This window comes from Lutra lutra, chromosome 5 (genome assembly GCF_902655055.1).
Source record: "Lutra lutra chromosome 5, mLutLut1.2, whole genome shotgun sequence".
NCBI lineage: Eukaryota > Metazoa > Chordata > Mammalia > Carnivora > Mustelidae > Lutra > Lutra lutra.
This window is the reverse complement of record NC_062282.1, coordinates 131,066,503-131,080,643: the sequence shown is the minus strand read 5'-3', so window position 1 is coordinate 131,080,643 and position 14,141 is coordinate 131,066,503. Positions and strand designations below refer to the sequence as shown.

The following is a 14,141-nucleotide window of genomic DNA, read 5'->3' as shown; positions in this document are numbered from 1 at the left end:
ATGAGAGGCACTTGACTTCTGCCCTCTTACCCCCCACTGCCTTTGTGTAACTCTGAAATCTAGTTCCTCATAGAAACCACATGGGAAAACACAGTGTAAAGTACCAGTACGGTATTTTCATTCATTCATTCCATACATATTAACAGAGAGTCTACTCTGTGCTGTGCAGAAGGCTAAGCTTTGAAGAGGTGATCCTGAGCAACTGGACTAGAAGAGGAAGCAGACAAAATGCCACACAGATACACAATTTAAATTAGGACAAAGGCAGTACGAAGAAAAGGAGCTCATGTGCTTATTTAGTGCTTATTAGTGCCATGTGCTTATTTGGAAGAGTTCTACTCTGTTCTGTGTGATCCAAAGAAATTTCCCCAAGGAAGTGACATCTGAGCTGAGATTTGAAGGATGAATACAAGTTAAACATGTGGGAGCCTAAATGTTTCAGGCAAAAGGGGAAGCATAAGCAAAGACCCCAGAGACAGGGAAACACGCGGGAGAAGGTCAGAGTGGCTGGAGTGAGTGAGTGTGGGGAGGATTCTATTAGCTGAGGTCAGAGAGGAAGGTAGGGATCAGCTTATGTAGGACTTGATAGCCATGTTGAGAATTTTATCTTTCCTTTGCAAGGCATGTGAAGCCTTTAAGTGGTGGAGAGTGACGTCTATTTTCTCTCTGGAATAGATCACTCCAGCGGCAGAATGAAGCAGATATTGGACAGGGGTGAGAATGGATGGCTGAGACCAGTTAAGAACCAACTGGGTATAGGAATGAGAAATTCAGAAACCAATTTTTGCATCTCTAAGTAATACTGAATCCTCTGTTTTATCAAGTCCACCAGCTAGAAGTTCTCATCTGAGAACGGATGAAGGACTTTATCCCAATCGTGTCATGCTAGAGAGCACCCCAGGAAAGAGTGTCAGGGTGTGTGGAATGATCAGATGCACTTTGGGGGTTTGCTGGTTTGGAGGTATGGGAGTAGAGTCACATAGAAACGTAAATGAGAAGGCTGGGATTGTGGGTCTGATGATGGAAAACGATAAATCCTGAAGTGAAGGTTTGGGGGACTTCCACAAAGAGACTCTACTTAGAGGTGGGAGTGTGAGTGACTGTTAAAGATGATGTTAGGGGAGAAAGAAGAGATTGCTAAGGAAAACACCTATATTTCGGGATGGATATTCAATCCCTAAATACGAAGGGTTCACTATGTACCTGGCACGGGGCTGTGACTCTGAGTCGACAGCCCGAAGAAGCTAGCTGGAGAAGAAAAAAGAGGACTCTGAAAATGTGAAATAACAAACAGCAGAGGATAAGAAAGTCTCAAGAAAGAAAGGGGGGGGGGCAGTGGTTTAGTTCCTGTGGAGGACGGAAATACAATGAAGACTGAAAAGACAGCTCTGGGCTAGCTGAGTGGTCTCCACGCTAGATGGCACACATTATAAAGCCAGGCTGGCCACCAGACTTAGAGGAGGCACATGTAAGGGACTTTGACAAAACCCTCCTCCAAGTTAGAACTTTAAATTACAGGAAGAGAAGACTCGATATATAAAATTTCGCTTTGTATCTCGCTTCCTTGAAGCACAACTATTCTGTCTACGGAAAGAGAGCTGTGCTTTCCCTGTCCTGCCAGGGCTGTCAGCCAAAAGCAGAGATGTTGTAATTTGAAGTTGACAGCAAGATGACCCTCACAGGGTCACTACAGCTTCTGTCTTGTGGCAGAACCTCCCGCTGAAATATGGCGGTGCCATGATGTTAAATCAATAGTCGTGAGTGATGTGGAGATTTGAGATGAAGCTAAACATAGCTTCCTCTGATTTTACCTTTTCATTTCTCCTGCTGGGCACCACGTTCTTAGAAGAAGAATGATTTACTTCTGGGTAAATCATTTGCTCAGGTTTGCTATTCTAACCAAATGACCAAATCCTAAGAGGATCTCAAGGGCCTGAATGTTAAGTGTGTTCATTTAGGGTCTGGTGTTTAAGTTTTTGGTGACAAAAAAGAAATAAATAAAATAAAATAAAATTCCACTTGAAGTTTATAAAGTAGTGGACACAAACTTTCCTGTTAGAAATATCTGGGAAATTCTGATTGCCAATTACAGATCTAACACTGAGTAACTCCGTAATGGGAATCAAAGTCATAAAAGAATAACATGTATTTGGGCTGAAAAACATTCAAAATTTTATTTCCAAGAATTTAAAAAGAAGATGTAGCTGTTATCTATTTCTGTATAACAAACCACGCCACAATTTTTTGACTTAAAACGGGAACCATTGATTCAGAGTACGAGTCTGTGAGTTGGTGGTTTCAGCTGGGTTCAACTCTACAGTTCTTCTAGCCTAGGATGGGAATGCCTCACACATCTGCTGACAGCTGCCAGGGAGCTAGATAGCTCTGCTTCTGGGGGTTGGTAGGATCAATGGGGCTAGAGGAACCATAGGTCTCTTATCAACCAGAAGGCTAGCTTTGGCTTGTCCACATGGCATTAGGCCGGGTTCCTAGATGAAGAGTGGAAGATCAGGGGCCTCTGGAGGCATGGCTCAAAATGGGCATAACATTATTCCTCCCATTTGATTAGCTAGAACAAGTCACAAGGGCTGCTCAGGTTCTAGAAGTGGAAAAACAGATTCCATCTATTGATGGGAAGGGTGAACTACAAAGTTAAACTGTAACAGGGTAAGGATAGTGGCCATTTTGCTATCTACCACCGATGATGCATCATTTGTATCCCATTTGTTTTACTGATAGGTAGGTAAAATGTATCATATTTAAACAATACCTTTGGAAGGAAAAGTATTCTCATCTTTGGCTTTGAGGGCAGTATCAAACTAGAACCTCTCTCAAAGTAAACAGTTAGGATGAGATTGTGTTAATTGAGTATTTTGGGCATCATTTTTGTTTGACTGTAGAAAAAATCCTCATGTGTTTGGTGGTTGTTAGTCTGGGTCTGTGTGATACCACCAATCACAGACAAAGCAGAACTTCTTAATGGAGAGGAACACTACCTAGCTGTTGGCTTAGTAATCTTATACAAAGATTTCACAGTTGCCATTGGGAAAAGGCATTTACTTGACAAATGGTGCTATTTCTGTTTTTGTCTGCCCAGTTTTAAATTTCTTCTTATTAAAATGGCAAATTCAGGTCCCAGAATAAATTGAACAAATGAAATACATAAAGGGAAGATCACACTTCATCACTTCACTTTGTAATATGTAGACATCTTATGAATGCAAGGACATTTCACGGAAAGAGAGTTTTAAAATTACTTTGTATGCGTATAGAGAAAATAAAACTTTTTGATGTCTTGGCTCAAACTGAATAGGATCTCACTTAATAGCCCATGTAGTACTTTAAGATGATTTATTATTATGCTAATATTGTAATGTAATATTTATTAAGCATTGGGAGTGTGCAGAATACTAGATAGTCCACGTAAAAGATCCTGGTGGATTTCAAGGAAAAGAGCTAAGAAATGCACTCTCTTAATCCACAGGAAAAGAGAGCAATTCAGAATCTAGCTGAACCAATAAATCCTACTTAATTTAGTATATAGCATATGTTAAAAAAAAAAAAGGTAGACTAATAGAAATGGTGAGTGAGCATCTCTGATTAGAAGTCTGTCATCTTAAGCTCACACTTTTCTCTCCATACCTGAGTTTCAAAAGGGTTATATCAGTAAAATAGTTCTCATTTAAAAGAAGTTTTGGCCAATAATTCTCTGCATTATCATCTGGTGTTCTAAGACCACAAGTTACAGTGGTTTCTATAGAGACCAGCTTTATAACTATTATCCCAAACTACAAGATGAACTGCTTTTAAAAAATTATACCTTAACTCTAACTTTACAGCATCAAAATAAAATGTATAATGTTGGCATAGGGTATGTGGAAATCTTAGAATAGAGTTATAAAATTGCTTTAAGAGGACAATTCTCCCCCCAAATTAATAGCATATTAAAAAAAAATCACCTCTATTGTGGCCAAGAGAAATGGGGGGAAAAAAAAACCAAAAACCCGAGACAATGATTGGGTGACTACAAAGAAAAATGCACATTCCCAAATAGTAGGACTCAAATCTCTCCACTTTTATCTGAAAAAAAGTCACGTAATTTGAGGAAAGATTTTCTTAGTTTGCCATAATTCTACACTTTGCTTTGCTTAGCCAGTTTAGATCAGGGTGGAAAAAGTAAGGCCAAAGCTCAAAAGGGGCTTAGAAACAGTGTTTCCTATTTCATGAAATCATGCTCACAGAATAAGGGTTTTATCTTTTGCTTGTCTTAAAATAGAATTCTCCCAGAAGTTGATGAAAGTCTTAGGTGAAAATTGATTGGGGGTGTCTGGGAGACTCAGTCAGTTAAGTGTCTGCCTTTGGCTCAGGTCATGATCTCAGGGTCCTGGGATCGAGCCCAGCGTCAGGCTCCCTGCTCAACGGGGAGCCTGCTTCTCCCTCTCTGTCTGCCTGCCACTCCCCTGCTTGTGCTCTCACTTTCTCTCAAATAAATAAATAAAATGTTTAAAAAAAAAAGAAAATTGATTGAAAAATAAATTCTCTCTGTCTCTATATATGCTCATATCTATGCTATGCATGTATATGGTGTGTGGGTATATAATAAAGATATATATATGCCTCCGTGAAGTAAAATACAGATATTCTAGCTTCTTTTAAGTCTCTAAGCAAGTAAAAGATACAAAAATGCATACTTGGGGTGCCTGGGGTGGCTCAGTGGGTTAAAGCCTCTGCCTTCAGCTCAGGTCATGATCCCAGGGTCCTGGGATCGAGCCCTGCATCGGGCTCTCTGCTCAGTTGGGAGCCTGCTTCCCCCCCTCTGTCTGCTGCCTCTCTGCCTACTTGTCATCTCTGTCTGTCAAATAAGTAAGTAAATAAATAAATAAATCTTTAAAAAAATGCATACTTATATGCTTTTTGGATGACAATAGATGAAGTTAATGGGTTAAAAGTATCCCAATGATCAGTTTTAATACAGAAAAAAACACAAATTAACTTTATTTCTGAAAAGGTTACTTATATTCTTTTTATTTAAATAAAGTTATGGGAGCGCCTGGGTGGCTCAGTGGGTTAAAGCCTCTGCCTTCGGCTCAGGTCATGATCCCAGAGTTCTGGGATGGAGCCCCATATCGGGCTCTCTGCTCTGCAGGGAGCCTGCTTCATCCTCTCTCTCTGCCTGCTTCTCTGTCTACTTGTGATCTCCGTCTCTCAAATAAATAAATAAAATCTTTAAAAAAAAATAAATAAAGTTATGCTTTCTGCTCAGGTCATGATCTCAGGGTCCTGGGATCTAACTCCACTTCGGGCTCCCTTCTCTGTGAGGAGTCTTCCTCTCCCTCTCCCTCTCCCCTTGCTGGTGCTCTCTCTTTCTCTCAATCAAATAAATAAAATCTTAACAAAAAAAATAAAGTTATAGTGTAGATGTCTATAATTGCCATTGTAATAAAACAAAAACTCAAGCTTTTCTTGGTAATATGCATTCATCTCCATGTATAATCTTTTTTTTTTTTAATTAATTTATTTGACAGACAGCGAGCGTGCATGTGCCCACACAGGAGCACAAGGAGGGAGGGGAGGGGCACAGGGGGAGAGAGAGAGAGAGAGAGAATCCTTAAGCAGATACCCCGCTGAGCACAGAGCCTGACCCTGAGATCATGACCTGAGCTGAAAACAAGAGTTAAATGCTTTGCAAGCAAAGAATATCGTGTTATTTAATAATTCACAAAGAACATTTTAGGACCGTATACTTTATGCTAGTCGATGGATTAGATTTGTAAAATCCAGATACATTTTATTTGGTGGTTTTTATTTAAAAACTTGAAGAGGAGAAACAGAGCAGTGAAAAGTACATTCAGTTCAAGTAGTGAAGACAACATGACAATTTCCTAGGGGAATAAAATCACCTACCAATTTCAGTGTTATAGTTGAAAACTGGTCATATAACTCTGTGGTATATAGAATGAAGTTTAGATAATGAAAAGTGATGTGGAAATTGGTTGAATCAACTAGTTCTTGTTTGCTTCTTTTTAAATTACCTGTAAGCACATAGTCATTTGTAGTACACAGGAATGTAACACTTATTTTCATATATGTCTAATTATATGGTTTAGTTGTTTATAAAAACGGCTGCCCAAGTTTCTCTATGTTTAAAAAGTTTGCTCTATACATCTTATTTAAACTGTGTTTTCAAATGGGCAAAACAACAACAGACAGTTCATAAATAAAACATTTAAAAAATGCCTTTTTCAGAAAATTGCAGCAACTTATAAATCTCCTACTTATCCACGGGCTTTCTGAGAATGGATGCCGTGAAACAAACTTGAGGAAGCACCCGGAAAGTAAAGAAAGAATGAGCAAAAGTGGAAAATTCATGATGGAAGTTGAAGGTCACAAGACAGAAGGTAGAGACATGACACTCTATTTAGTAGACAGTTTCTTTGTTTTGTTTTTTTTTTTACTTTTAGGTTGCACACAGAAGAGACAGCTAGATCAGAAATAGAAAAGGAGCATTTCCTTAGGTCTCCAAGGAGAGAAATGCTAGCAAATAGTTATTTCTAAAGATTCTGAGAAACCTGTTATATAAACAGGGTGAGGAGAAGCAAAGGCTTTATTAAATAGTTCGGTGATAGAACCTGGGTTTCTTAGGGCTTTGGAATGAATTCTAAATGTTCTAGGAAGATAAATTACAGGATTAGATGAAATGCCATTTTGTTAGTCATCTGTTAGAAAGTTTTGTGTCTAATTGTTATTTCTTTCATCTTTGTTCTTGAGTTTATTTCCTTTATTATTTCTCCCGGCTATCATTTCTAATTTAACTACTGTATTAAACAAGAGGTGCTTAGTCTTTGGACTGTGGGATTTGATTCACAAGCTTGTTTCATTTCTTTGTCTGCATGCTTGACACAACAGAACTCTACTTCAACCCGGAGACAGCTAATGCAAAAATGAAGTCTAAACTAGTCCAAAAATGATTAACACATATTTGAAAGCGAGCTGTGCCCCTGCTACCCCATCTCGGAGATGGTATTCTCTTTCGTGCCATTTGAAAACTACTTTTAAAGCATCACCTCATTTTAATAGAGAGGATCCTAAAGTTCTATTCTCTAAATTATCAACATTCTTGTCTTGACCGTTAGTTGAAACATTTCAGACAAATAAGTACAGGATTTTCTTTTTTGCCCGAAATATTGAAGTAGTTAAGGTAAAAATAAATCACATGGATCAGTGATTCTCAGTTTTCTATGCTCCTTAGAATTCCCTGGGAGCTTCTAAAAATCACAGATCCCAGGTCCTTGCCCCTAACAAACGAAAACAGGAAGTGGGGTCTTGGCATTGTTCTTTTTAAAATAGCTCCCTAGGTGGGGCACCTGGGTGTCTCTGCCTTTGGCTCAGGTCAGGATCCCTGGGTCCTGCTCAGTAGGGAGTCGTCTTCTCTTTCTCCCTTTGCCCCTCCCCACCTCATGCTCTCTCTCAAATAGATAAAATCTTTTAAAAAATGCATAAATTAAAAAAATATATATCCCTAGGTGACTCTAATTTTTTTTTTAAGATTTTTATTTATTTATTTGACAGATAGAGATCACAGGTAGGCAGTGAGACAGGAAGAGAGAGAGAGGAGGAAGCAGGTTCCCTGCTGAGCAGAGAGCCAGAGGTGGGGCTCGATCCCAGGACCCTGGGATCATGACCTGAGCCCAGGGCAGAGGCTTTAACCCACTGAGCCACCCAGGCGCCCCTAGGTGACTCCAATTTGTAGCCAAGTTTAGAACACCAACCTAGATAGTTCAAAGGCCCCAAAATAACGAACAAGTAAGTAAACAAACAAATACTCCCATCCCTATTTGTACTTTGAGGCATAACAATTATTACTTGCCACTTGTTTTAAAACCACCAGTGCATTTGGTTGCCTTTAAACCCAAACATTTGTAGATAGCAGTTAAGCCCTTCTACAGTCCATTCTTACCGGACTTTTCAGGTCTCAGCTCCCCACAGCCCTGTTCAAATCTTGTTAACTTAGAACCTTCGAACCCTCCCTACCTTTTTACTCCTGTTTTTAGCTTGCTGTTTTCTTTCTTTCATAGGCCAACCTCATTCTATACTTAGAAGAACACTGTTTACAAAGGCCAGCTTAAGGGTCATTGACTCCATGACATTGGAGTAATCAGAATATAGTTATTTTATATAATGCTGATTTGTATAAACTCAAATCACTTAAATATTTTCCTGAAGAGACAAAGTCACATTCTCTAGTGATGTGAACGGTTAATAATACCTCTTGAAATTCTCTAAGTATGTATCTATCATATTTCTTAGTTACTCCAATATCAATAATTACTTAGGAGTATCATCCCAGAAGGACGCATTCAATTTAGGTTTATAAATTATTTCACATAGACATTTGAGTGATGTTTTGAAAGAGTTGCAAGTTCTACTGTCTTATTCCAACTCCCTGATTCATTTTAAGGAAGATCATCACGTATGATTTTTTTTTCTGCTTAAAATTGGACTTTAAGCAAATTAGACTTTAAGCAAATTAGAGATATTGAAAATGTTAGGACATCTACATTCTTTTGATATGTAGAATTTTCACATTTGGAGTATGAGTTTCAAATAGGAAATAAGTGGATATAATTTCTTTTTCTTTATTCCTTTGGCTTTGACACCACAGGAAGCCAGCTTGCTAACTCCCTGATATCTGATATTTCCCTGACTGAAAAGACTTTCTGATGAGGATCAGCATTTTCTCCATGACAGGAGTGTGAATTCTCTTCTTCCTAAAGATATACATGTCCCTTAAAAGAGTCCAGAATAATTTCCTGCAAAACTGCCTCAGTCATCTGAGCACTTATTAGAGCTACTATCAGAAAGGCTGAGGGAAGAAATGTGTCATCCTGCAAAGGAAAAAAACAAATGTACCCTAGAATAGGCCAAGAACTTGAACATCAGCAAGATTACAGACCAGGGGGTGAAAGTAAATCAAGTTTTAAATAAAAATTTAGTTTCAAAAATAACTGCTTAACCTTTAGTTCCCTGGCTTAAGTTTTCCAACTTTCTCACTGCTGGAATTTTGTGAACTATACAAATGGTAGACAAGTATTCTGAATTTACTTTTTTTTTTTTTTTTTTTTTTTTTAAATTAGGAAGGTGGTTGCTTTGTTGGGATGGTCTGTCATGGAGTCTGTAATTACACAGATTGCAACTTACACCTAGTCGCAAGTAAAGGAGTTACTCTCCTAGGACAATTTCAGGATCTCTTCAGGCAGGAAATTTTTCTGTAACTGAGGAACGGCTCAACTTTTAGGCAAGAGCTCATTACGTCCAGGTAATCCCATACCGTTGTGAGCTGTTCCCTTTCCCTCAAGTCTTTATTGATCTTGACCCCAGGTTCTCCATCGAACTCAATCCGGGCTGAGCTGCAGGCAATACCCCCGCTGGGTGCGGACTTCAGGCCCACCACTGGAGGGCGTCTGGACGCTTCTAAACAATTCTGAAGCGTCTGGAAAAGTCTGAGCTAGAAAACTGTAAAGCGCAGGAGGGAGAACGTGGTATTTGATTTTATTGGGCTAATAAGTAAAGGGGAAACAGGAAGGTTTGGGAGCAAAACCAAACCCCTTTCTTTCTTGGGATCAGCGCTTCCCACCGGGGCAGCCACCTCCCTAAAGGGCAGGAGAGAATAATATCATGAAGGCCCGAGCCCTCTGAGCTCCACAAGGGCGAGTCTCCAGAGGGGTTGGTGCCCCACAGCGCCGGGCTCCTGGCTAGCTTCCCCGGCGCTGGAGGACGCGGGACGCGTCCCAAGGCGCTCGGACCGTCTTGCTGTCAGGCGATCGTGCTTCCGTGGCCGCCGGGGGCCAAGGCGCTACAACCCGCTCGAGAAGTCCGGTACGCGAGGCCTTTTCAAATAATAAAGGAAGTCCTGTCCGGACCTCCGATTCTTCCCGCAGCGGGTTCGTTGAAAGCATCTATCCTTTGGGGAGTGGACAGCCAACCAGCCTCGGCTGGCTGAAATGTAAAAGGTGTAAGGTATTTCTTATGGGCTCCTCGGCCGCATTCATTTCCTTCCTGCTGAAGGATCGTGCTGAATTATAATGACTTTACACTGTGATTTTCTCAATTAAAAAATGTGTTTCAGAGCATCACTTTATAGAAGAGTCTTGCTTCCTGCTCATGAACCTTTTAAGTCCCTGGTAGGAAGAGGAGAGTTGAAAGGCGCATGATAGACGCTCAGGTTTCCAAGATAACCCAGCGCCGGGCAATGCGCGTCGGGAACAGCGCAGAGATTTACAAGAACACGTATTCATTGAGGCTCCCTGCCAGCCTGTCTGCGGGGACTTCAAGTCACCTGCAGGGCCTGGGAGACAGATTTCGGTTTGCTGGCTGCAGGATGGGAACCGGTTCCTGTGTAATTGAAAAACCCCACTCTCAGGTAAAAAGATGTCAAATCACTCCTCAGCCCAGACGGAATTCAGCATCCAAAGGGTTACGTGCGGCTGCTGCGTTCGGGCGGAGGAGAGGGCGCCTCGGCACTCCCAGTAATTCAATTAGTCAGGTTTCTGGAAGGTGGGGCCGAGAAGGGGGGGGTAGGAGGCGTGGGGAAGGGAGGAGATTAAGAAAACGCCTCTTTCTCGTGGAACAAACCAATCCTGTTGGAGTGAAGAGAGAGGAAAAAACCCCGACCTGTAAGCAAATAGCAGACCGTTCACTGACTGGCTGCTCCAGCCACCCACCCCACCCCCCGCTTTCCAAGTAAACTGCATGGGGAGGAAAAAAAAAAAAAAAAAAAAAAAGCAGCCCACATGACCCGGGCCGCGGCGGCAGCAGCGCAGGCTGGGCGCGGGCTGGCCGCGCCTCCCCCTGCTAGGTCCGGAGCTCACACCCGCGCTCGCGCCGCCCGCCTGCCCCGCGCCCTGCGCTACACGCCCCGGCGCCCCCCCACCACGGCCGCGCCGCCCACGTCCACGTTCACGCGCGCGGCCTTGCGCTCCGGTGCGGCGGCGGCGGCTGCTGCTGCTGGGTCGCCGTTGCTGTCGGCTTTACACGCAGGTCATTAACGAGGGGGCGTGCCCGAGGAGATTTTTCCCATAAAGCATTTTCTCTCTCTCTCTCTTTTTTTTTTCCTCTTTCGCAAAACTGACTTTTACCTCTTTCCACTTCTCGCCAGTCATTTCAATCCCTCCTGGGCTGCTCGTGCTGCTGCTGCTGCTGCTGCCGCTGCACTCAAGTTTATTTTCCCGCCTGGCAAAGGCTTTAGGATTCGGTTGGTGCTTTTCACCTCTTGTTGCTGCTGTGCCCAAGGAGGGAAAGAGGAGCAGCTGCAGGAGGATCAGGAAGGTTTTCTGATGTAGTCATCCGGGAGGTGCCACTCGCTCCTGCGTTCTCTCGCTCGCTCTCCTCCTTCTCCCCACCCCCCCTCTTTTCCCATTTCAAACTGATTGATGCATCTCTACAAGTTGCCGGGCTTGGGGCCGGACCCGTTGGAGTCGCAGGGACACTTCTGAGCGCGCACCCAAGGCTCTTGGCACCGCGTCTGGGGGCTCAGTGTTTGTTGCTCCCGAAAGGCGATCGGAGACTGACATCAGCCCGTCCAGGAGTTGGAGGGATTCATTTAAAAGTGATTGTTTTCCCTCTCGCTCTCCAGCCTAACAGTTGGGTTGGCGTCGTCCTGCAGGTTTGGGCATCCCAGCTCCGCCTCGCTGGCTGGTTCGTAACCTCTGCTCTTCATTCACTCTGGTGCACCCACAACCGGCCAAGAAAAGCACGCGCGAGAAATCCCCGAGGCTCCGACAGCGCCTGGGGTGTAGTCTCCCGCCGCCGCAGTCCGACTCCGCCGGGGGACCTGCCGGAAGACACGAAGAGCCAAACTTTTCTTTGAGGTTCGCAAGGCAAGACCGCTCCTCGCCCGCTGAGCTGCCGCTTAAGCAGTTCCAGGACGCCGGCGGGGCTTGGTTTGTGGCCCCGGATCCCCACCCTTCTCAGCACACCGCCCCGAACTCGCAGCACCTACGACTCCTCCGAGATTTCCAGGGGTCTCCCGGTTAAGGCACAGAGGAGACGCGGGAAGGGGGTCCTCACACTTCGGGGCCACAGGCGCGAAGCCCTCCATCCACACGGAGACCTCCTCCTGCAGTTTCTCACCGGCCGCTAAAGTAACTTGGAGCGAAGCGGGGCGCACTGCGAGGGCCCTGGGCGGCGGCGGAGCCGTGCGCAGCCCCGCAGCGCCGACGCTGAGCCGGGCCCGGCGGGCCAGTGTATGTCTCCCCGCGGCCGCGACGCGCAACTCCCGGTGACTGTGCAGCGTGCGCCGCCGCCTGCCCCGACCCGCGGTGCCGCCGCCCGGCCCGGTGCGCACCTCCTTCTCCCGGGGTGACCGGCCTGCCGCCGCCGCTCGAGACACAGCTTGGCACCCCTTCCCCCGCCCTCGCCGCCGCCACCACACACGCATGCTTCTCTCCATCTTGTGATTCCTTTTTTCCTCCTGAACCCTCCAGTGGGGGTGCGAGTTTGTCTTGCCCCCTCCCCCCCCACCGTCTCCTCTTCTCGTTCTCCTTCCCCTCCCCAGCTTGGTGTGCGCCTCTTTCTTTTCTCGCCACTCTTCATTCTTATTTATTCATATTTATTTGGCTCCTGCTCTCTTTCTCCTCTTCCCTCCCTCCCTCCGGATCCCTGCTCTTTCCCGGGAGCGGCTTGTCGGGGGCTCCGCCGCTGGCCAGGCGTGATGTTGCACGTGGAGATGTTGACGCTGGTGTTTCTGGTGCTTTGGATGTGTGTGTTCAGCCAGGACCCAGGCTCCAAGGCCGTCGCCGACCGCTACGCCGTCTACTGGAACAGCAGCAACCCCAGGTAAGGCAATAGGGGGAGCGGAGAGCCGGGGATACTCGGGCCTCGGCACCCTGCGGAAGGAGCGGCAGTGGCGGCGGGGACCAGCGCGCACCAGCCGCCGGCGGCGCGCACCCTCGGAGCCTGCGTCGTCAGGGCGCTGATGGCTTTCAAGGCGCCCACGGGAAGCGCTCCTGTCGCGCCTCTCTTTGTTAAGCTGCCTCAGAGAGGCCGGGAGTCCCTGGGAGTCCCCGGGGCAGCCCAGATCCGCTGCCTCTGCGGAGCGCGGGGAGACTCGGAAAAGGCGGGAGCTGGGGAGTCGAGACTTATCCGCTTCCTCACCCGGGCAAGCCGGCCAGCATCTCGATCCCAGCGTAGCGCTTGGGCACTGGGAGTCCTGGGTGCGCGCCACCAAGAGTTCCCGCCTGGAGCGTGGGTGCGCAGGGACTGCAGGGAGAACGTGCCAAACATCCCAAAAGTTTATTTTATTTTATTTTATTTTTTAATTTTCTTCCCTTTTCTCGGTGCGTTCAGAGTGCACGGGCTGGGGGAAGCGAGGGCGGCTGGGAAGCGGAAGCTTTAGGCTCTTATTTTCCTTTTTAACTGCGAGGCAATCATCCGGCCCCGGCCCCGTCTCGGCCCGGCGCGCCTGGCAGGGGAGAGGATTCTCCCACCTCCTTGCCCCCCGTGGGCTCAAGGTGCCAGAAAGTTTGATCTAATGCCGGGTTACGTCATGTGTGCGGAGCGAGCTGCTGGAGTTGGCCGAGCCGGGAGGTGGGAGCCCTTAGTCCACGGCTTGGTGGTGTGAAGCCGGAGGAACACGCGCAATTACCTGGAACAGTTTTGTGGGCGTCCCCGAAGCCCGCCGGGTACGTGGAAGGCTAGAGATGGGCGCCTGGGGCCGCCCTAGCGCGCCTGCTGGACTCTGGCCACCCGCAGACGTCCCTTGCTCAGGGATTCTGGAAGTGGGGAGGAGTGAGGGTTGTCCAGCTTGTCTGCCGAACCCCTCCGGATCCAGAGCAGCTCCGAGCCCTACTTTCTCCCCCGCCTGTGGGCAGCGATCGGCCCCGCTGGGCCCATAATGCTCTGCCACTCTGGGACCTCCGCCAGCTTCCAGGTGCTGGCTGGTTTCGGTGCCTGCCTAAGAGGGAAAAAGCATCGATTATACCTAAAATCCCAGGTTTTTCTCTGGGCTGGAGTGGAAGTTGGGAGGAGAGAGGCGGGAGGCCGAGGGCATAGTTGGTGCGCGCCCAGGGTGTATGGGAGAGAGGGGGCTGGCGGGCACCTCCAGTTCTTCCTACCTAAGGGTGGCCGTGTCCACCGGCTTCCCG

The 14,141-nt window shown here is 46.1% G+C and overlaps 1 protein-coding gene across 2 annotated transcripts in view; it reads left to right on the top strand.

Annotated features, from left to right (window-relative positions):
• The first annotated feature begins 10,967 nt into the window (after nucleotides 1-10,967).
• Nucleotides 10,968-14,141, top strand: part of EFNA5 (ephrin A5) — a 280,763-nt gene continuing 277,589 nt past the window's right edge. The window contains exons 1-2 of one of the 2 annotated variants that reach the window (XM_047729325.1): nucleotides 10,968-11,037; nucleotides 12,705-12,834. In XM_047729325.1, the coding sequence (XP_047585281.1) occupies nucleotides 12,710-12,834 (125 nt within the window). In that variant the 5' untranslated portion in view covers nucleotides 10,968-11,037; nucleotides 12,705-12,709. Of the gene's footprint in view, nucleotides 11,038-12,704; nucleotides 12,835-14,141 lie in introns of those variants that run through there. The other variant, XM_047729326.1, reaches the window with a different exon arrangement.